The 23,182-nt window shown below is 38.0% G+C and overlaps 1 protein-coding gene across 2 annotated transcripts in view; it reads left to right on the top strand.

Moving 5' to 3' along the window:
- Positions 1 to 16,376, top strand: part of ephb4a (eph receptor B4a) — a 32,121-nt gene extending 15,745 nt beyond the window's left edge. The window contains exons 2-17 of one of the 2 annotated variants that reach the window (XM_065284425.2): positions 161 to 231; positions 356 to 637; positions 839 to 1,229; positions 6,071 to 6,226; positions 6,648 to 6,983; positions 7,074 to 7,198; positions 8,247 to 8,415; positions 8,617 to 8,713; positions 12,739 to 12,800; positions 12,890 to 13,003; positions 13,121 to 13,368; positions 13,483 to 13,698; positions 13,792 to 13,941; positions 14,028 to 14,221; positions 14,922 to 15,080; positions 15,261 to 16,376. In XM_065284425.2, coding sequence (XP_065140497.1) covers positions 161 to 231; positions 356 to 637; positions 839 to 1,229; positions 6,071 to 6,226; positions 6,648 to 6,983; positions 7,074 to 7,198; positions 8,247 to 8,415; positions 8,617 to 8,713; positions 12,739 to 12,800; positions 12,890 to 13,003; positions 13,121 to 13,368; positions 13,483 to 13,698; positions 13,792 to 13,941; positions 14,028 to 14,221; positions 14,922 to 15,080; positions 15,261 to 15,369 — 2,879 coding nt within the window. In that variant the 3' untranslated portion in view covers positions 15,370 to 16,376. Of the gene's footprint in view, positions 1 to 160; positions 232 to 355; positions 638 to 838; positions 1,230 to 6,070; positions 6,227 to 6,647; positions 6,984 to 7,073; positions 7,199 to 8,246; positions 8,416 to 8,613; positions 8,714 to 12,738; positions 12,801 to 12,889; positions 13,004 to 13,120; positions 13,369 to 13,482; positions 13,699 to 13,791; positions 13,942 to 14,027; positions 14,222 to 14,921; positions 15,081 to 15,260 lie in introns of both variants that reach the window. The other variant, XM_065284424.2, reaches the window with a different exon arrangement.
- The last annotated feature ends 6,806 nt before the right edge of the window (positions 16,377 to 23,182 follow it).

The following is a 23,182-nucleotide window of genomic DNA, read 5'->3' on the forward strand; positions in this document are numbered from 1 at the left end:
GGGAGCTATGTAATGTATGGTGTGGTTTAAACACCGTCCCATGAAATCCGAGGGATCACTTTGTCTTGACCTAGCAATGTGTTTTGTTATAAGAACACCTGTACATGATCTCGTATTTTATACATGATTTATCTTTAATCTCTCTTCTTTGTTGTGACAGAGGTCCTGATGAACACTAAAGCAGAGACGTCGGATCTGAAGTGGACGACGAACTCTCAAACCAGACCTGAGGTGAGACCTGAATAGCTTGAGCATTTGAAACTATATATTGTAAAGTAAATCAATGCGCACATCAAACAAACCGTCGGCCAATCATCATCCGTTTGTTTTCTCTCTGTCCCACCTCTACGTGCAGTGGGAGGAGATAAGCGGTCTGGATGAAGAGAACAACAGCGTTAGGACCTATCAGATATGTCAGAACGACGGCTCCACCAGTAATTGGCTGCGCAGTAAACTGATCGAGCGGCGAGGGGCGTCGCAGGTGTACGTGGAGCTGCGGTTCACCATGATCGAGTGCTCGTCGCGGAGCACGCCGCACCGGACCTGCAAAGAAACCTTTAACTTGTACTATTACCAAACTGACACAGATGACGCCACCCCTACTTACCCTGCATGGATGGAGAACCCTTACACCAAGGTGCAGATATTTTATGTTTACGTTTAAGCATTTGGCAGATGCTTTTATCTGTATGCATGCTATCTGGAAGTCAAACCCATCGAGGATGATGCTCTACCAAATGAGAAATCAAAAATAAGCTCTTGAAAGCTCGAGAAATGAGCGAATAATGAGATTTGGTGATGAGACATAACCAAGATTGTATATTCTCTCTTTCTTCAGGTCGACACCGTGGCTGCCGACTTCCTCCTTCGTAAAGGCGGAGATAGGAAGTTTAACGTGAAAACGTTGCGATTGGGCCCTCTGACCAAGCGTGGATTTTACTTAGCGTTCCAAGCCCAGGGCGCGTGCATGGCTCTTCTATCAGTGCGTGTCTTCTTTAAAAAGTGCCCCGCTCTCACGCGCTCACTATCCGTCTTCCCCGAGACGGTGCCACGGTCGCTGGTCCAGGAGGCGGTGGGCCAATGTGTGCCAAATGCTGCTCAGCCTGGACCCAATCCCAGACCGCCCAAGATGTTCTGTGGAGAAGATGGACAGTGGGTAGACCAACCCACCACCACCTGCACATGCCAGCCGGGATTTGAGGCCAACCGTGGAGAACTGGAGTGTAAAGGTGAGAGAAAAAAAGTGGAGTGGAATTGAAAGGAATGGAACGGACGGGTTTTGTGTGACGCTAAGATGAGCCAAATGAAATTAAACTGAAAATAATTGTCAAATTAAACCGCTGAACTGGATAAACCTGTATTAAATCTGAATTAGACGGGTGATTGTGTGTTAGTTTGGTCTGCATGAAAACGTTTTGCCCTTCTGCCCTGAAAACGAGTGTTGGGGTGCGAACGTATGTTTACACTGACAGCATCTGCGACACGGATGGGAGGTCACAGTCACACGGAGAGACATTCGAGCGAGAGAGATTCAAGAAAGCAGTTAAACAGTGAGGGAACAGTTAACAGAGACAAGAGATTGAGTAGTTAACCACAAAAACTAGAGAAGAAAGAAAGGAAGTCGAGACTTTTGCTGTACAGAGAGAGAGAGAGAGAGAGAGAGAGAGAAATGGATTACTGTGTGTTTCATCAGTGTCCTGCGGCTGTGCTTTGCCACATTATCATTCCTTATTATATTACTGCCCGGTGCATTCTGGGTACATTTACATTACATTTATGCATTTGGCAGACACTTATATATCCAAAGTCACTTCGAGCTAATTCAAGTTATGCATTTTATACGAGTGTGCTTTCCCTGGAAACCAAACATCAAATCCTCAGTCATGGTATTGCTAGTGTCATAATCTGAGTTAAATACATCTCAACTCCATCAGCATCTGTTTCATGTTGCCGATTAGCACCAAAAATAATTGGTGTTGGAATCCCCGCGATGAAAAATTTTGCAATAAACAACGATCGCATTGTTTTGTCAATTTCTGCCTTAAAACCCGGCATTATGAGCGCATTACCGCCGGTGCAATTGTTCAATTTTTACGAAAACAAACGCTGCTTTCAGCACATAATAGTTTTGACTTGTTGAACTCGAGATGGAGCTTGTACGTTTAACCCGAAATATTCCCCCAAAACACATGATTCATTATCAGCGCCGGTTCAAGTCATCACAGCGTCTCAATAGAGCGGATGGGATGAAATCCTCCCTGTTTAAATCCGTGACTTGAGCTCTTTAATGAAGGGTGGGGCGTGTGAGTATGTTAAGAGTGTCTGGTGTGTTTTCGACTCATCTATTAAACACTGCAGCTGTGATTTCTGTGAGTGTACACACACACACACTCAATGACTTACTCAGCATTCATTCACTCAAACACACTACATCTGCTATTCACCCCCCCCCCATCTCCCACGTACGCACAAAGGCGGCACAAAGACACAATAGTGGCGCCTGTGGGCAGGGATGTGTCCGGCACAAAGCCATTCTAATGACATGACCAATTAGGCAGGGGCCGAGAGACAGAGAGAGACAATGAAGGAAGAGTGGAGAGAGAATAGTGGAGTTTATTGAGCAGGTGAAGAAGGAGTGTGTGGGTACAGAGGTCACAGGTGAAGGGCCAAACGGTCACAGAACACACTGGTGTGTGTGTATGCGTGTTACTAATGGATAATTAGCCACCTACAAATTCACTTATGCATGAGTACAGTGGTGGTATTGAACAGTGATACCATGGTACTAAATGATTATTATATTTGTATACTGTGTAGTATTGAAATGCTGCACGAAGGTACTTGAAAAGTTTAGACACATTCATGTTTTCGTTATATTTTTCCATATTTAAAATAATCGTAAATTAAAAGTATTGTTATATTTTATTCTTCACCGTTTGCTCAGAATTTACAAGGTAGTACTTGTGATGTTTTATTAAGAAGCTTCTTGAGGTCCCAACCTGCGATGATTTTTTTTTTAAAACAATATTAAAAAAGTTTGCATTTATTCTGGACTCTCTTAACTGCTTTTTCTTCATTATTTACCCATTTAATAAAATGTTAAATATTTTTTTAAACACCTTCTGATTAAACGATTTTTATGATCATGACAAACAGTCATGTTTCAGTTAAATGTGTCGAAGCCTGTATAGCGCATAATGCGCAATCGGTACTGTATATGTATGTTCGGTATATTTTAGTTTGATAAGGCTGATAATTGGGAAGGGGTAATATATCAGAAATTGTTTCACTATTTTTTATTTTTTATTCAGATTTAGAAGGTGTCCAGCATCAGAATTAAAAAAAAGGCCTTGAAGCCATTTTTTTGTTGCACGTATACGATTCAGGTCTGAACTTACTATAACCATTATTTTTAGTGGATTTAAAAAATATTTCCTGTAGAATTATTTACATTTTTTAGATTATCATTATCAAAAATGATCATTACCGCAACATGATTACATTAAATATATCCATTTACAAACTCATGTTTCGGTAATGAGAACTAAAAAGTTGTCTAGGTACTATGACAAACAAAATTTCAACTTTTTTCTGGAGAGAAAAAATAAGAACTGTTAGCCATATTGAGTGTCACAGCCAATTATGTCTCTTCCAACTATTTTTTTTTTTTTGAAAATGTTAGTTCCTTGAGGGCTTAAACAATGATTGAAAATTGTTGTGGAGGATGAGAAAATTTTTCTTGCACACATTTATATTCCTTATTATTGTTTCTACATTTACCAATGTTCCTAAATACCACATGTTTCTTTACTGTAAATGTTTATAGTATAACATGCACTGAAGCTTTTTATTTTTTAGATTTTTTTAATTATAAATATTTCCATCTCAAAGAACCCAAATCCAGTCATGGACACGTTACGGTAATGAAAATTCTCCCCTTAAATGTGGAAAAAAATTTGTATGATGTCATTTGAAATCATGTGCAAAATAGTACATGAAGAAGAGATGTTATTGACTGTATGCTTCCTATTTTGATAGCATTTACTTTTTAATCAAAATGTTTCATGACACCTCAAAAATCTATTTTCGCGAGAATCACGCATTTGCATTTACATTTATGCATTTGGCAGACACTTTTATCGGGGAGACTTATGCCTGAAGTATAGTTAAGTTTTTACGCGTGGGTTCGCGTGCATATTTCGTCATTAGAATAATGTACCCACACTGACGAATTTTTGTAGCCAAAGAGAGGTATTGCATTTTGTCGCAATGCGCATGCGTCGAACATCTTTGTATACATACAAGTCAAATAAACTATGATTTGTAAGGCGTACACGTAAGAAACAAACTATACTCAAGGCTTCACAGTGCATCGGTCATCGAACCCCTGACCTTTGTGTCGCTAGCACAATGCTAGCAATGCTAAAGTTTTGTTTTACAGTTATAAAACATCTATCAAATCCATTTACTTATCTGGATTGGATTAAAGTCTCTGTAGTTAGTATTAAGGTGAGAGTATCTGTTGTTATAAAGACTCAGTTTGTTTCATGGTCTGACTAGTTGTTAAATTGAAAAAAAATACCTTGTCGAAAATAACAAATGTTTTGGTTTCCTAGGTAATCTACGTTTGTTTGTTTGTTTATGTTGTTACTGCTAAAACCTTATTTTTTTCGAAATAATTATAATAATTACTTATTATTCATTTTATAATAATATTTAATTATATAATTACATTTAATTGAAAGTATTATATTGAAGATACTGTACTTGACTTTCTGTATACCAGAACAAAAGCTGTTTTTTTATCTAGAAAGTTACCAAACACATGTATAACTAGAATAAAGGCCCTTGCTTCAGTTTCAGTGAAGGTCAAAATAAATGAAAAGAAGTGTTATGAAAACAGTAATATACAGCAATCAGAGAGATTTCTATTCGGTTGAGATTAGGTTTCACCGAAGACCTTTAATTAGCTAAAATAAACAGATACTCATGTCAAGAGAAGGTAAATAATGGCAACTTTGTGTCTGCGAAGCCCATCAGAGCTCTAAAGTTAGAAACAAGTTTATCCATCAGCCTGTAAAATCACAGACATTCATTATTGGGCCTTTTCAAACGTGCACTCGTGCCGGTGTAAAGCCCCCCAAACCATGAGAATAATTCAGACCGTATGTTGGGCCGGAGCGAAACCGATGTTAATCAACTCCAGATGTGTTTCCATGAAGAGAGAGCTTGTGGAGAACTGATTGTGAAATGAAACTAGTCAGGCAAAGAGCTCATCTTTTTTTTTTTTCTAGCGTTCGTTCGTACACACATGCACGTATTTTTGCGAAGCAATTCGAAAAGTAAGGTTGTCGTGTAATCTGAAATGCTTGGGCGTGTGAGGTTCAGATGTGCTGGAAGTGTGTTTGTGTTAGCCGGGTTTAATAACCATGTTAGCCGTGGCAGTGATGGAGCAGCTAAACGCTTTGAAGAACATGATCGTATTTCATACGGTACCGGCCACACAGAGATTGAAAACTCGTCTAAACTTATTTAAATTAAAGGAAAGAAGCTTAAACCGAAATGGACACGGACACTTGTTTGGTTTTGTTTTGCAAATGCTTGTTTAAATGATGACACACAAGACTGTGTGATAGTGTGTGTTAGTACTTGAGAGAGAGAGAAAGAAAGAAAAGAAGAGGGTGTGTGTGTGTGTTTGTTTGGATGTGCGTGTGTATTGGCTTGAATTGTTTTTTATTTTTTACAATTAAGGCAACTGAAGGAAAACAAATGTGCATTACTGAATGAAATGTATTGCATCTTGAATATTTTCTTTTGTTGCGTGTAAACGGTGAAGATTTTTCAATGAAACAGATTTGATATCTTACTATTGTATTGTTTTGACACATTTCATCCTGTTCTTTTATTTATGTGCTACTGAATGTGTGTGTGTTTACGCTCTTGTGTTTATGCTTTTGAACGTTTTTGCCATGTGTAACGTTTGCATTTATTTTGTTTATTTTTGCATTTTGTGTGCTTGTTTTTTACTTCAAATAAAGGCAACCATTAAAATCTCTCTCTCTCTTTGTAGCGTGTCCTGCGGGTCATTTCAAGATGGGTTCTGGTCCAGGCCCGTGTATAGCGTGTCCTGATTCCAGTCACACAGGAGAGATGGGGTCTGCCTCATGCATGTGTCGCACTGGTTCCCATCGCGCCCCCACCGACAGTCCGGATACACCCTGCACACGTGTGTACAACCACGCACCTTAACACAAACACACTTCATATGCTGGGTATCCTCCCTTCCTCTTCTCTATTCTTTTGTTTCCCTCTCTTTATTTTCTCCACTCCTTTCATTTTGTGGTCAAGTTAAAGGAATATTTCAGGTTTTATCATTTAATGTGCGTGATCATGATCTGTTTGCATGTCGATTATCTTACTATAAAATAATCCCTTAGCTTGTAAAAGAACAAAGGACACAGGAATTTAAAAGTTCATCCACCTGGAAAAGTACTTCCGCTTCTAAATTTAGGCTTTCTCGCTGTTAAAACAACACGAATAACACACACAGATACAATGCAATGCAAAAATACTGTTGTATTGATTATTGATTTAATTAATTCTCTAAAACTATGTTTATATAAACATAAATGTGTTTTGCCACACAGGTCCACCCTCGTCTCCCCGCATCCTCGTCCCTCAGGTCAACGACACGTCTCTTACTCTGGAATGGAGCGAACCGCTAAACAGCGGGGGCCGTTCGGATCTCACATACAGCGTGGTGTGTCACATGTGTCCGATCCTCGGAAGCCCCTGCATGCCCTGTGGGGACGGCATAAACTATCGTCCGTCACAAAGCGGGATACAAACCCGACGTGTCAGCATTTGGGGTCTCCGACCTCACACCTCCTACAGCTTTACCGTGATGGCCCTCAACGGGGTCTCGTCGCTGAGTCAACAAGAGCCTGCGGGGGAAACCATCAACGTTACCACCAGCCCCAACGGTGAGGCGAAAAGAATAGTCGAATTGTAGTTCCCATCATGTGTTTTGGTAACGGTGATGTCATTGATCACATGATTGTGTTGTTTTGCAGTTCCTGTGGTGGTGTCTGGATTGAGAAAGAGCACAGCCACAGAATCGAGTTTGACGCTACACTGGGCCACACCGACACAGTCGCACTATAACGTCCTGCAATACCAGATACGCTACTGTGAAAAGGTACTATACTACAATGTTACACTACTAAACTGTACGTACGATAGTATACCACACTTCAGCATGTATGGTAAATATTTTTGTGTGTTCTATAGGGCTGACTAATGTTGTTTAGTTAACAATATTTCATTAAAAAGTTTAGTTTGGCAATAGGATTTATTTGGTGTACTGTCACTTTAAGACTACATGAATTGTTCACGTTCACACCACAGGGTACGTGTACAAGGATAATCGCGACATATTTAAATTATTTTGTGGAAGAAAACATGAACCCAACATTTGTGCGATTTATTCCAGACTTAGTGAGGTAACGGTAAATAACAGCACACGTCGGTCATGAAACTTTGACTCGTACTGCAATTCCAGGGTTTTCAAACTTTTTGTCAGCCGATCTCCATCGACCTAAATCATTTACTTTAGATTTAACTAAATATTTTTTTATTTATTTAATATTTTTTATTTTTTTATTTAATAGCACATTTGCATGTTTAACTTCAAAAACGTCTTTTTTAAATTCGTTTTAAAGTTTTATCAGTGGTATTTTATTTAGTCATTATTATTATTATTATTATTACCTAATATTGGACCTCCATCTGGTAATTTTCTTTTATTTGTATATAAAACATATTTGTCCATTTTGCACAAGTTAAATTTTTTAGATTTTTTACGTTTTATGATTTTGTGGTAATTAATAGTTTTTTCTTCAACTCACAAACTTCCTGCAATTCCCTTGCGAACCACCAGGAGTTCGAGATCCCTAGTTTGGAACCCCCGCTGTAATTTATTGTTTTCCCTTCTGTTTTTCATTGCTGCATGTAGCTTATATTACAGTCTATTTTGATGACCGTCCCTATCTCGCCTCTCCATTTTTCTCAACACTCGTGTTGTATCGACCGCTCTCCGTGTCACAGCTCTTTATTGTTTACACCAAACAAACCTGCCAGACTAATTAACATCGAATGCATTCAGACAGCTTAGAATAGCTATTGAAGAATCAACTAAATGATCTTAATGAAGATTTCTGATGTGTGTGTGTGTGTTGTTTTTAAAGGAACGTAACTCTGAAGAGAACTCCTGTCATTACATGGAGAGCGATATCAATCAGGTCGTCTTGAGCAACCTGCGGAGGGCGACGCAGTACGAGGTTCAAGTCCGCGCTCGCACCTTCGCCGGCTACGGCAGCTTCGGACAAGCCGTAACCCTTCGAACGCTCCCTGACGGTAAGTACGGAGGGCGTTTGGGGTGGGGGTCAGCCGTGTGTTGTGGTCATTTATTAGCGGCCAACTTTTATGACCCTAGAGTTTTCTTTGCAAAAGCATTTTATTGATTTCTCTTCCCTTCCTGTGCAGATCGAAGGCAATTTTTTGAGATTGTATCATGCCTTTTTTTTCAAACTGTCTCTCTCTATTTCTCTCTAGAAGATGCTTCCTCGTCTCCTCTGCTTGTTACCGGGGTTCTCATAGCCATGGGCATGCTGCTGCTCATCATCGTCATTGCTGCGGCCATCTACTGTATCAGGTGAGACAGAGACAAACGAGAACCAAAAATTGTGTAGATGTTATAATTAGACCCACACACAATACTCAGCCACACAATCCCGCAAATATATTCCTGCAAAAACTGAAACGCTGAAAGCGCTACTCATCCCCTCGCCTGTTTGTTTAGTCAATGTTTGTACTTTCTCAACTGCAATTAAGGTTGACCTGCTGAAAAGTGTAAACAGCGTGTTCCTGTGGCATTAACTTCAGGATAAACCAATGACATGAGTATTGGGCGGGGCTGTTAGCTGTCAGAACAATGGCTGATGGGAGGAGTATATTAGACATCATACATTTCCTCTTTAAATCTGTATATTTACCCTCGAACAATGTGGACCTAATAGTATATGGAGCGTATAAAAGTGATTTTTTTAGTATGCCTGTAACTTAAACTTGCACACATGAGTTTAAATGACTAAAGGGTCTGAATGGCTCAATCTGTGGAGTTATTTCAGCTGTATGAATCTGTGTGAACTTACTGGAGACAGGATGCAGTAGCCACAACCCAGTCTCTACAGACCAAACCAGAAGAACAATAGCTGTGACCCTGGGCCAACACACACACACACAAATGTATACACAGTGTATTAAGATGTATGTTTCTATAGTATTTACACATACAGTACTGTTCAAAAGCCTTAGGTCACCACCAGCTTTATTGTTTTAATGGTTTGAATGACTGTCCGTATTTATTTTTTAGTCTGTTTATGAAGGTTAAAAACTGAAATAAAGGAAATATATTAAACAAACAGTAATTTTCACAACAAAATGTCTTCTTTCGTGTGATCTCTTTTGAAACTAAGCATGTCTTGACCTAAGACTTTTGTACACAGTACTGTATCTATTAATGAAGACATTTGATATGTCAGCAGTTATTGCATTGTTCTTCACACGCGAGTGTTTTCATACACAAACATGCAAACAATTTCATTCACAGTTAAACAGAAAGTCCCTACACTTAAAGGGATAGGTCACCCAAAAATGAAAATTCTGTCATTTTCTTACTCTCATGTTGTTACAAACCTGTATACATTTATTTTTTCTGATAAAAACAAAGGAAGTTATTTTGAGGAATATTTGTAACCAAAATGAGCCACATTCACTTTCATAGTAGAATAAAAATACGGTTCCTAAAAATATATTCTTCCGTCTTCATCAAAACAAAGTAATTTATACAGGTTTGTAATGACATAAGGGTGAGTAAACGATGACATAATTTTCATTTTTGGGTGAACTATGTCTTTTATCACACAAACACACCAGGGGTCTCCGATTCAGATCTGCTTTCACAGTTGGGTGGGACAAAGGTGGCTATTTTTGTCCAGAGACAGCAGACGGATGGAGAAATGTAATGCTTAGAGGTTGAGCACGGATGACCTGTGAGGAGTTCACTTTTAAACTTTGTCCTCCAATTCTTCTCTCAAATCTCTCTCATATCTCAAATATCTTAACACATGCTGCTTTGCACACCACATCCTCAATGAATGCATCTAAAAATATTAATATATACGTTCATACATTTAGCATCTATATTTTTGCCAAATAATCATATCTTCTTGAACTTTCTTATTTTTCTATATTATTTTTTAGTTTATGTATTAAGTTGCAGTGTGGAACAAGGCACTAAGATAAAGCATTTCACTACATTAATGCATTACATGACTGTAATGTATGTGACAAATAAAAAAATTAATGTATAGTTTACTGAGAAGGTAAATTGCAAAACAATATCGTCTGGCTGATGCTTTTATCTAAAGCAACTTAAAGTAAACTATACAATTTATCTGTAAACCGCAAAAGAATATATTATTTATTTATTTATTTATTTATTTGCTGTTTAGATTTCCTTTATAAATATATATATAAAAAAATAATTGAGATACATTTACTTGAAATTATGTCTTGTTTTCTGAAAATAAAAATGAGTTATGCTTAAAACAAGTAAAAATATTACCACAAATTAAGTTTATTGAATTAACTTAACTTTTTTACTTCACTAACATATTTTTTACACTGTAAAAATTTAAAGTTGGATCTGCTTAAAGTTTCTTCAATTGGTAAACCTTGAAACCACCTATAATGATATACTTTTGTTTTTTAAGTAAAAAATTTAAGGTAAAAAACTTTTAAAAATGTCTTTTGTTAGTAACACCTAAAAAAATAACTTCTTAAACTTAAATACTTTTTAGCATAAACTCACTTTTTTCTCAGTATTTTAGTCTTTTTCGTTTTTCATAAATCTAAAAATAATAAAAAAAGAAAATTTTTGCAATGTGTTTGTCTATCCTGATGATCAAACCTATGGACTTTTTGTGCTGCTGATGCAGTGCTATACACATTGAGCTCGAAGAACACTACAGATCTTTTACCCCATTGGTTATATTGACTAAATTTCAAAGAAAAAGTAAGTTCAAATGATTGCCGGTGGGCTCCAAAATAAACTTAATTGGAGATATGTTGTCTAAACAAGTCTCATTATGTTACACAGTTTTGCTTGTTAAGTGAATGTATGTTGTTTTAAGGATGTTTAGATGTTTCTACTAAAATAACAAACAGCTCTGTCCCGATGAAGGAAATGAGGGTTTACACTGTTATGGGTTTGTTAGCCTCTGGAGAAAAATTCAAGAAGCAATAGTCTTAAAAAATTTCTCTGTATTAAATCTCAGTGGTGTCTGAGACACACCATTATAACAGATAAAACAACACTGGATAGGCCAATAAAGGTGAAAAATGTTTGAACTACTAGCAAGTGTTGACAAGTAAACAGAAAAATGAGAAGGAAGAGATAAAAAAAAAAGAAACGAGATTATCAAGGAGAACAAGAAAGAGCAGATCAAGTCATTTAAGCCGTTCTCAAAGTATAATACGTATGAAAAGTGAATAAGGAATCAGAGCCCGAGGTCAACGCCAGACAGAAAGAGGAAGAAGAGGGTGGAGCCGTATGGATTTTCTCTTCATTCACTTCATACTTTGTTCGGTTTAATATGACAGCACAGGACTAAACTATGAAACGCGTCAATACAAACAGTTTCATCGTGACCCTATCAACAAACCTGTGTGAAATTGATCCTGATACGTGAGCGGTTTGGAATGGGTGTTCACACAGTAAACCGTCAATATTTATTTAGACCAGATAACATTCATATGATACCGATGAAATCTAACACTTGTGAAAGAAAATGACACAGGATTTGACTTGCATTAGATCTCATACATATCCTGTCAGAACAGGTGTGCCTCCACAGAAATATATTCAGGCTGTTGTCAAATAACAAGACGTTGTCAGGAAAACATTTGTTAAAGGGCTCATATTATGCCAATTTTTACAAGATGTCAAATAATTCTCAGGTGTGCTCAGAATGTGATTGTATAGTTTCAACTCAAAATACCCCACAAATCCTTTGTTATAGCATGTCCAAAATGCCCCTATTTGGTTGGGAGCAAATGTCTGTGCCTTTAAATGCAAATGAGCTTCAGCTCCTTACTCCCTTGATAGCATCGTGGTCACGGTGACCCACGTTTGATTCCCGTCTCTGAGGTCCTTGGCCGATCCTGCTTCCCTATCTCAACCCAACACTTTCCTGTCTATGCCCCACTATACTGTCTAAATAAAGGCCAAAAAACATAACTTAAAAAAACTATTGGATTCCTGTGAATACAGTCTGAGGCAATTGTATATTTAGCCACATTAGTGCTACAACGTGCTAACAAACACATTTAGAAAAGGTTTTGGGTAAAATTAACCAATCAGTCAGTGCCTGTGGGTGGGGCTTATCAGTGTGACATCACATTAACAAGAGAATAAAATCGGGGATTAAAAAGGAGTGGGTGAAGTTTTTTTTTTTTTCATTTTAGGATTGTTGTGTTCACAGACTGCCAACACAAATTTTAGTCCAAACTATTTGTTTGTGTAATCTGTGCCCTTTAAATGTTGTGTTTCTGTGGCTGCCCGTTGCACAGCTAATAAACAGATGTTAACATCCAAAATCCTGTTTCTGTTCACAGGAAGCAAAATCTCTCCAAAGATCCAGAAATGAGCGACAAAAATGGCCAATATCACATGGGGGGTAAGCCTTAAAACACAAATCTTTTCTCATAATTGGAGCCATGTACAAATAATAGACTTTAGTTATTGACATTTATTTTTCTCGCAAAGGAGTGAAAGTCTACATCGATCCATTTACTTACGAAGACCCTAATGAGGCGGTGAGGGAATTTGCTAAAGAGATAGATGTCTCGTTTGTCAAAATCGAGGAAGTTATCGGGGCAGGTAAGTTTCCATTCGCAGATTCATTAAGTTCTGATGGGAATATTGAGATAAAAGACACACATACCCAAAAAAGTAGTCTGAGAAATGCAATGCTCAAAACCCTTTGCATTTTTTTAGGTGAGTTTGGCGAGGTTTGCCGGGGAAGGCTGAGGATTCCCGGTAAGAAAGAGAACTACGTTGCCATCAAGACCCTTAAAGGTGGATACACTGACAAGCAAAGGCGCGACTTCCTATCCGAAGCATCAATCATGGGTCAGTTTCAGCATCCGAACATCATCCACCTGGAGGGCATTATAACAGCCAGCTGCCCCGTTATGATCCTCACAGAGTTTATGGAGAACGGAGCTCTGGATTCCTTCCTCAGAGTAAGTATGCATTGTATGCAGAGGTGCCTATGATTGTTTACAGCGGTGTCCATCTCTTTGACTTCTACGCCAGCACTCTCTGATACACAGTCGCTTTTGTTTATCTTTCCCTAGCTGAACGATGGCCAGTTCACGCCGATACAGCTAGTCGGTATGCTGCGTGGTATCGCATCGGGTATGAAATATCTGTCGGAGATGAGCTACGTTCATCGCGATCTGGCGGCACGGAATATTCTGGTTAACAGTAACCTCGTGTGCAAGGTATCCGATTTCGGCCTGTCGAGATTCCTGCAAGAGAATTCGTCCGATCCCACGTACACCAGCTCACTGGTAAATATACTCTCACTGCTCGGCGTACACAAATATGCAGTTAATCGTGCAAGGAGGAATGCATGACTAAAAGATGTGCCGTGTATTTTTTAGGGTGGTAAAATTCCAATCCGTTGGACTGCGCCAGAGGCGATCGCATTTCGCAAATTCACATCTGCATCGGATGTCTGGAGTTACGGAATTGTCATGTGGGAAGTGATGTCATTTGGGGAGAGGCCATACTGGGATATGAGCAACCAAGATGTAAGCGAATACACTTATATTCAATGCAACCATTCATTTAGCAGGGCTTTCCCGTATTAACATAAATTGTGTATTTATCCAATCAGGTGATTAATGCCATCGAGCAGGACTATCGACTGCCTCCGCCCCCTGACTGCCCCACCTACCTGCATCAGCTGATGTTAGACTGCTGGCAGAAGGAGAGGACGGCACGGCCGCGTTTCGCCAACATCGTCTCGGCGCTCGACAAGCTCATTCGCAATCCAGCTTCGCTTAAAATCACCGCCCAAGAGGGGGCAGGGTATGTTGTGTCGTTTTTTTATTTGAGGCTGGGCGAAACATTTTTGGGATGAATGGTAATATAAGTGTAATAAATGGAAATTTCATCACAGCATGCAAGCTGTTTGGAAAAAAAGGAGTCGTCACATCAGACCATATCCCGCTGGGAAAAATACCGATTTATTACCAAAACTCAATATACTACATAGCTCGAACTCAGTGAACTCACGTTCAACAGTTTTAATTTAACATTTTTATTTTGCAAAACGGCCACTCAATAAAAGTGTTGCTTTGTCCTCCAAATTGACATATAGTGCGCAAGTTTTATGCCACGGAAATACTCCTATAGATTACTTAATTACAGTAAAAGCGACAAATCCCAACAATGCTTGTCAATCACGAGCATCACAGTTAATGTTTCGCATTATTCACATCTCTTTCCGCCTATCATCATCAGACCTCAGCTCTTCCCTGCACAGTATGGTCTCTTGTATGTTAGTGTTGCCCCTCCCCTCTCAGCATGTTGGCCTGACAAGCTGTCAATCAAGTTTCGGTACCACATATGTGCCTGTCGCATTCTTGCCCCTCCCCTCAACCCTGAAGGCATAGCTGTCATGCTCTTGTTCTCATTGGCTGGCGTTTTACAGCTGTGCTGGTTTAGGCCAACTTAGTATGGGTAATTACATGCATTTTAACACACACTCTCTCTCTTTCTCCTGCAGCCCCTCTCACCCTCTGTTAGATCAGCGCTCACCCCTGACGCCCTCATCCTGTGGGACAGTGGGTGATTGGCTCAGGGCCATCAAGATGGAGCGTTACGAGGAAAGTTTTCTTCAGGCTGGATTCACATCCATGCAGCTGCTCGCCCACATCACCACAGAGTCAGTATTTATCTGATCTACAGGACACGAAATATAGCCATTATGTAAAATATTATACAGTTTTGCATGTAGTTCTTTACAAGTATTTATGTGATTGATCAATCATATAGATAATAAACTTAATTTGGTTTTAGTTCAAACCATAGATTTATTTTCTTCCTCTTGCTTGCGTCTCATCAGGGATCTGCTTCGTTTGGGAGTAACGCTGGCTGGCCATCAGAAGAAGATTCTTTCCAGCATTGAGGCTCTCGGGATCCGAAACAAAACTCCAGGGAACGTGCTGTACTGAGCAACCTGCGCACGCACGTGCAAACGCATACTGAGTTTTGGTGTAAACTTCCCGTGCACAATCAGGAACAACCGTACTTCCTTTCTTACAGGATCACTTAAGAATCAAACTTCCCTTATCTGCTTCCAAAACTACCTGAAGGAAACCAGTTCGAGAGTTTGTCGGATCACTGTATTAGCGCTAACGTGGATGTTACCTAAACCATTTTGCCACTTCTGGAGCCACGTGGCATAATCTTATCAGATGAGGACTGCGATGATGTCACGGTACGGGAGGGGTGATGTCACGATGTTACAAGTATTTCCAGAATATTTTTCTAATGGAGACTTTCATAGTGAAGAAACGAACACGACGTAAAGAAAAAATATCTTTATTACAAACGAGATTTTGGATATGAGTATCAGATTAATAACGATGACTTCATCATCCTTCGTATTAAGGATGTGCCATACGTGTACTTCGATGGACCAACTCATGTGCACACTTACTTATTGTGTGCCAAGGATCAAATATTTTGTTTTGAAACGATGCACTCGGTGTGTGTGAGCGTGTGAAATAAGCACAAGAGACTTTAGCACTTTTTTAAGAGAAAGACACGAATAAGGTGGACAAACGTGCCACATGTGCTTATACAGATACACACATACATACACACATTAGACCTGCAACACTTGACTGGCACTAAAAGAGACCAAATAAATGAGTGTCTGTTGTTTTGTGAGTGGCTGAAAAACTCCAAACGTCCTTCGACTGCGTGACTGTTTTCATTTATTGTTGTGCTGGTTTGAAATTTTAGCTAAATTAACCACAAGAATCCATCCTTTCATACCACACAAGGGATTATGGGTAAGAGCATTTGGTCTTCACATTGGAGATTCACAAGAACAAACCAGGGACTTGATTTTTATTCTGTTGCCTATTTTTTTGTATAAAATATATCTTATGTAAAAAATCATTTTTTTGTTAGTGTAATCTGTGTTTCTGTTACAATAAAAATTTCACATTTATTCTCGTTTTTTATTCTTTATTGCATCTCTTTAAAGAGATCATATGATGAAGAATCAATTTTGAACACATAACACATGCTGTAAATCAAAGCTCATATATCACATAGCAATTCATTATGAATTTAATATATATACAAATGTAATAAGCAAGGAATAATGTATAGGCAGCCAGTTGTATCACACTAAAGGGGGCTTATTTCACGATAACAACTGGCTTCCTGTACGTTATCCCGCTTATTACACTGCTATTTACTGGTAAGGAACAAAACATTTTTGTTTGAAATTTTTTATTAGCTATTTTTTAATGAATGCTACGGAGCCCCTAAGGGGACATGAAGCTAAAATTAAATAAAGTTTAGTTTTGCGTGCGCACAGGAAACCATCACGTGCTCACGTAAAACTTTCTGGTGCGCACGTGAAAGTTTGCGTGTAATAGTTTCACGTGCCTGCGTGAAAGTTTCACGTGAGCACGCAAAACTAAACTTTAAAAAAAAATCTGCACATGAAAGTTTCACGTTAGCACATGAAACTAAACTTTAGATTTGTTTATTCCAATGTCACCTTAGGGGCTTGGTAGAATGCAGCCTTTCCGCGAGGAATTTTTTTTTTTTTTTATTAAAGCTATTAAAAATATATATAAGGTCATATGTTATACGTAGCCCCTAAGGGGACATGGAGCAAAATTGTTTAGTTTCATGTGCTCACGCGAAACTTTCATGTGCAGATTTTTTTTTTAAAGTTCAGATTCGCGTGCGCACGTAAAACTATCGCATACTCACTTAAAACAATCGTGTGTGCACGTAAAACTATCGAGTTTAGTTTCGCGTGCGCACATGAAAATATCACATGCTCACGTAAAACTTTCGTGTGCGCACGTGAAACTATCGAGTTTAGTTTCGCATGTGCACGTGAAACTATCACGTGCTCGTGCGAAAGTTTCCCGCGAGCAAGCGAAACTAAACTTTTCAAAAAAAAAATTGCACATGAAGGTTTCGTGTGAGGATATGAAAGTTTTGCGTGAGCACATGTAAAAAAATCTAAAGTTTAGTTTCTCCAATGTCACCTTAGGGGCTCGGTAGAATGCAGCCTTTCCACGAGTAAAAAACATTTATTTTGTATTAAAGCTATTAAAAAATATATATATATAAGGTCATATGTTATTATACGAAGCCCCTAAGGGGACATGGAGCAAAAAATTTTAGTTTCATGTGCTCACGCGAAACCTTCATGAGCAGATTTTTTTTTTAAAGTTTAGATTCGCCTGCGCATGTAAAACTATTGCGTGGTCACTAGAAACTATCGCGTTTTATTTCACTTGTGCACGTGAATCTATTGCGTGCGCACGTGAAACTATCTAACAAGATAGTTTTATTTATGTGCGCAGGCAAAAATAAACTTTTTTTTTAATTCTGCACATGAAGGTTTCACGTGAGCACATGAAACTAAACTTGAATTTTTGCTCCATGTCCCCTTAGGGGCTCCGTATTATTAAGACATATTTATATTTATTTTTTGTGTAAGATTAAACTGTACCTGTCAAAATGATTTACAAATAGAGCTGTGTAATAACTGAAAATAATATCTATTAAAAACAAACTTAAAAGTAAAGAGTAATAAAATCTAGGTGGGTGCAATGAGTGTCACAAAAATAAGTAATAAAGCTTCATGGGAAGTATGTATTGTTTTCTATTGTAATTTTGGGAAGAAATATGACCCAGTTTTTGTTTAGATTTACTCAATACCACTGCACGTACGAGTCCCAGACTGTGGTGTTTGCTGATAAACAGACAAACAGGGAAATGGCAGAGCTGTGACATGGGAACAGGTTGGAGAGAAGAGACGGCAGCATTAGTCTGAAGAAGATGGAAGGTTTAACTAAGTCAAGGACATTTCGAGGACTCTTGGGGAAGAAACTGTTCTTTCTGCTGGAGGGATTGGGGACATGAGATCCGCTGGTGTGGAGACGCAGACCGGGGGAGGAAAAGTTTAAACCTTTTCCCAAATCTCACCCGTACCCCTGCTGAGCAGAGAAGGTCATTGTGTCTGCGGGGAGGAATGCTTAAAACAAGACACTCCAAGACATCAGTTCACCCCAAAACCATTATGGATAAATGCATCTTTGTGAGCAGCACAATCAGTGAATGCATCCAAAATTGCATTTGTCTTGAGTATAGGTACTTGTTTGAGTCCCTAAATGCTTAACAAGGTCATATTAAGTTACGAATGGGTGTAGTATGGATAAATTCCTAGCTAGAAATGTAATCGAAAGAAGTAGTTTGTAATAATTTACACTAAATTTGTGCTCCAGCTGCTTTCTAGGCCGCATTTTATTTTTCCGAGCTCTACCAGGCTCGACCAATCATATTCCCTGCTAGTCGATGAATTGCAGTTTAAGTCACTTCCGTATTGGCTTTATCAGAGAGATCGGAAGGTTGCCCTTCGATCTCGACAGGAAGAAAACCAAACATTGGATTTGAAGGTGTCTTGATGCCTTCATGCGCCAAATACATTACAAGCGGCTTTGTCGCTGTGTGTTGATGAATGAGGTCGTTAGGGGGCGTTTCTAATTCTGGTTGTCATAAACAAATGAGTACCATCCACTGCAGTAACTGAAGAGAGACCGATGCCGCTTCACTCTCATTGGTAGTCGCTCCCGAAAGACACTAAAAAGTTTAACTTTTCGGTACTTTGTCACAGCGCTGGACATGCCCATCCAGTTGCCAATGGTCACTTTCACTCATGTCGCCGAAAGTAGCTTTTATTGAAATGAATGCGATCATGGCACTCTGCTAGTCGCTGGCGGTCTGAACGGGGCGCTTAAATTTTCTTTTAATCCATGGGGTTGTTGAATGCTTTATTCTGATTGGTTGAGAAATGTTCCTCGAGTATGCAATATTTTTTAATAAAGGCAAACCTGACCTCTCAAATGTTTTAGAATAACCACCAAAGCAATGTTTACTCCGGTTCTTTGAATTATTTGAAAATAATACACACTCCTCTTTGCGGAACGCCACATTACTACCTTGGTTATGCATTATTTTTGAATAATTCAACAGCACGTCATCAATTAATCCTTACTTATACCACAGGCCTGTTGAATGCTTTCATTTCTGATTGGTTGCGAAATGTTACATGGAGATTTTCGGGTTATTTTTCTGTAAAATGCACCACTAACCTGTCAGTTGGTTTAAAATAACCATCAGAGCAATGTTTGTGGTAACCGTGGTATATGTGGAATACTTGACTCCGGTTCTTGAATTATTTGAAAATAATGCGGCACGACGCAAAGCCTTGGGTGTGCATTATTTTCGAATAGTTCAAAGCCACATCATCAGTTTTTCCTTAAATATAGTAGGAAAGTAAGTGGTTTAGTGGTAAGGAAGAGTTAAAAAGGTCACATAATATATTTTATCATTTTAAAATTTCCCCCTAAGGACTGCTTCTAAAGTTGCTTCAGGGTCTGTTTGCCAAAATCAGGCATAATTTCTCTTGACCATTTTTTTTTTACCTTCGTTCCAGGTCTTTGAATTAAACAGCCTGTTTTCATCCGTCACGAATTTCATCTTTGCATAAAACAACCCACACTGAAATGTGCCATTTAAACTGAAGATCAGACTGAAATGATCAGAGATCTTGTTAAAAATAAACTACAGCTGCTCATTTCCAGCAGTGAGGATGTGTTGACTGTCAAGTATTATTTTTTTCAATCTCTCTCTCACTATTTAATAATCATCATGTCTAGACATTGAACAGAAAATTGAGGATATCTGTAAACACGGACGGTCGAACCAATTTATTTATTTTAGTCAATATAGACCATCACTAAGCACTATTGATTTCTCCAAATGAATGTAAGCTTAACTATTCCGAACAAAGATGTTAATAAAATAGAAACAATTTTCTTTAACTTTAAACTCAATACTATTTTATTATTAGATGTTGAAAGTAACGCTATTTTTAGTTCTTAAAATCAGACACAATTGTATGTGAGGGAGAGAGTAGTTTACTTTTAAACTACTTTAAACTAAAACTGATATAAATGTTTTTTCCGTGTGAAAAGAGTTAACAGATCGCAAGAAGCATTTCTGAATGCTTGAGCAAATGATGGGTTGCTCTGTTGGATTTGAGTTTTTTGGGGGGGATTGTCCTGGTTGATTTCGAGTCTGTGGTTGTGTGTCTTTATCTGTATGAAAGAGCACAAAGCACATTCCTGAAGTGTCCCACCCAACCCCCTCATACAATCTTTGTCTTTAAAACAATGGCTCTCTGTAGCATCTCTTCTTACCATGCATCCCCGTGAAAGACAAAAGACAAAGTTTTTACCTTCCTTCCAGTCAGCACAACCCTCTCAGCATTCACATGTGGATTTATCATCGTCCTCAGTCACGAGTCGCAACAAAATCTGCTCAGATGACTTTAGACACAGTTGACTGTGATTACAGATTTGCTTTATCAAGCAAAAAAATCATAACCAAACTTACCATAAAAGTTAAATAATGTAAAACAAAATCAGATCAACATAGGTTTTTGATTTACTCTAACTTAACAAATTAAGTTATATAATTTCAACTTGTTTATATGTTATGTCAACTAGTCAAAAACTTTAAAAAAGTATACTTCAGTTGACTTGCATTACAGTTTAATTAAACTTGCTCTGAGCATTGAAGATTTTTTTTACATTTTTTTTTTACAACTTACACCTTAATTCGTTGTGTTTCTTTGGCACATACACAGTTACACACATGATGCAACCTGCACTTGAAATGTAGATCTGATACTGTGCAAGTATATATGTACAAGAAAGAAAGTAATAATATAATACAAAATAAGAATAAAATGGTTAGGATAACAATAGGAAATCAAAAAAGTTTAAACTAAAACTATGCAGAATATTCTCCTGAGGTTTAGGTGAACTGATAAACTTCTGATACCTTTCAAAAAATGTCCCAAAAAAGCTTGCTGCAATATAAAGTCTAGGTGTGCTCATACGTGTGTCACATATGGATAAACCCAACCTTTGGCTTAAAATGAATCAATTTAACCCAAAGGTTGACCCATGTCCATATTTGACCAATCCATGGGTAGATACAACCCAGTGATTTTTTTTTTAGTGTACATATGCCGAACATATGTTCTTTCCATAATACAAAAAAAATGTAACATGTTTAACATAATGACCTTGCCATATAAGTGAAAGTTGGATTAACTTAAAACAATTACTTCAATTAGTAACACATAAAAAAATATTTTCAATTGAAATTTTCTCACTGAAAAGCTTACATTTTTAGGTGTTACAAACTTTTTAAAAACCTAAACTTTTTAAAACCTAAAAAGTTTTGTCACCTTATTTCTTTTTTACTGCGCCCCTAAAGTGACATTTCAGTTTAGTTTCATGTGCTCATGTGAAACTTTCATGTGCAGAATTTTTTTTAAGTTTAGTTTCACGTGCTCACGCGAAACTAAGCTTTATTTAATTTTTACATCATGTCCCCTTAAGGGCTCAGTACTTTTTCATTTAAAGTAAAGTGGAATAAACAAAAAAGTCAAATTTGGAAATGAGAAAAAATGTTAATGTTAAATTTTCTTACTTTAAGCTAAAAATTTTAATGGAAAAAGCTTACGTTACATGGAGAAAAAAAAATTAAAGTTCAGTTTTGCGTGCACACGTGAAACTATCGTGCGCGCACGTGAAACTATCGCGTGCGCACGTGAAAGCGAAAGTTTCATGTGCACAAAAGTTTCAAGTGCGCACGCGATTGTTTCACGTGTTCAGGCAAAACACAACTTTTTTTACAAATTCTACACAGGAAGATTTCGAGTGAGCAAATGAAAGTTTTACATGAGCACGCGGAAGTTTTACGTGAGAATGCAAAAGTTGAGCACATGAAATTAAACTTTAGATTTTTTTACTCCAATGTCACCTTAGGGGCTCGGTACATTTCTAGGTGTTACACACTGAAGCTTTTTAAAACCTAAAAAAAGGTTTTCACTTAAAGTAAGAAAATTACTGTTGAATAAACTAAAAATTAAACAAATTCTACTTAATTTTTCTCACCTTTATTCACAGTTGAAAAAGTTTATACGTATATTAAGGTCTTACCAATCTAAGTAATTTTTTAAAGTTTTTTACAGTTCTCTAATTGTTTTTCTCAAATTTTCCAGTTAAAAGTCACTCATACACTCTAAGAAATGCTGGGTTATTTTCAACCTGTTGGGTCAAAAAAGGGATGAGCTCAACCTATTGGGTTGTAATTTCACAATATGCTGAGTTGTTTTAACCAATTGTTGGGTCAAATATAATTTTTTTTTTGGGTTACTTTAACCCAACTACTGGGTTTGTCCCTTTTTGACCCAAAGCTGGGTTGAAAATCGTCCAATTTTTTTGAGAGTGAACTCATTCAGAACTTAATGTGAGTAATGATGTATCATTTTTTTCTCTGAAAATGATTTAACACAGAGTCGGAAGCATCAAGTAAAGACACATCATTTAGTTATTTGAAGTGTCTTTCATTGTCAGTTTGATAGGAGAAGGGTCTCTTGTGCTTTTAGTGTGTATTTAATGTGTGCAACACACTTGTCAGAGAGATGTCTCTAGTGCATGAGTGTTGACAGAGTGTGTATGTGACCTTTGTGTGAATAGCCATCCATTACAGAACGACAGGGGAGATAAGGACAGAGGTCTGTCCTATTAGATGGTCTCTCTCTCTCTCTCTCTCTCTCTCTCTCTCTCTCTCTCTCTCTCTCTCTCTGTGTGTGTGTGTGTGTGTGTGTGTGTGTACGTGAACACTCTACTCTTTATGTCTTGT

Source organism: Paramisgurnus dabryanus, chromosome 5, assembly GCF_030506205.2.
Source record: "Paramisgurnus dabryanus chromosome 5, PD_genome_1.1, whole genome shotgun sequence".
In the NCBI taxonomy this organism is placed as follows: Eukaryota; Metazoa; Chordata; class Actinopteri; order Cypriniformes; family Cobitidae; genus Paramisgurnus; species Paramisgurnus dabryanus.